General features: G+C 48.7%; 1 protein-coding gene across 1 annotated transcript; it reads left to right on the top strand.

The window, feature by feature from the left end:
- Positions 1–10: 10 nt before the first annotated feature.
- PHALS_13839 (camk camk1 protein kinase) lies at positions 11–554 on the top strand (the record flags this gene model as incomplete). The annotated part of the gene is made up of 1 exon (XM_024726881.1): positions 11–554. A coding segment is annotated over one exon (544 nt), but the record flags the coding sequence as incomplete, so codon positions are not given.
- Positions 555–604: the final 50 nt, after the last annotated feature.

The following is a 604-nucleotide window of genomic DNA, read 5'->3' as shown; positions in this document are numbered from 1 at the left end:
TGCTGAAGTCATGATTGCTGACTTTGGCTTTGCTCGACCTATGAATGGATCTCGTCGCGGCACGGCTTGTGGTACCCCGGGCTATGTGGCACCTGAAGTGGTACAGGGCGAGCCATATGGAGCAGAAGTAGATTGTTGGAGTCTTGGAGTAATTCTGTTTATCCTTTTGTGTGGGTACCCGCCGTTTCCTGGAGCGAATCATGCGACAGTACTTGATAAAGTTGTCAAGGCTGAGTACAAGTTTGAAGCTCCATATTGGGATGACGTTTCAGATGAAGCAAAGGATTTGGTGACGGAACTCCTGGCTGTAGACCGTACAAAGCGTCTCACTGCATCCGGTATCCTAGCGCATCCGTGGATGGATGAAACGCGTGCATCTGTCATGAGCCTAACGGATGAATCGGAATCAAGAAAGCGATTTACTCGCAAATGCTCGGATTTGTTACCAGCATTGCACCAAATGAGAAAGCATAGCTTGACTCACGGCAGTCCAAAAATCCGTCCGTCTGACATGAATGTGGACGATATTGAATTTGACGAACTGACCATCAACAGTGATAAGGCGTTGCTCGAGCGCGAGCTGGCAGATATGGACGGATTTTGA

This window comes from Plasmopara halstedii, assembly GCF_900000015.1.
Source record: "Plasmopara halstedii genome assembly, contig: Scaffold_79, whole genome shotgun sequence".
NCBI lineage: Eukaryota > Oomycota > Peronosporomycetes > Peronosporales > Peronosporaceae > Plasmopara > Plasmopara halstedii.
Note: the sequence above shows the minus strand (reverse complement) of the source record. Positions and strands in the feature narration are given on the sequence as shown.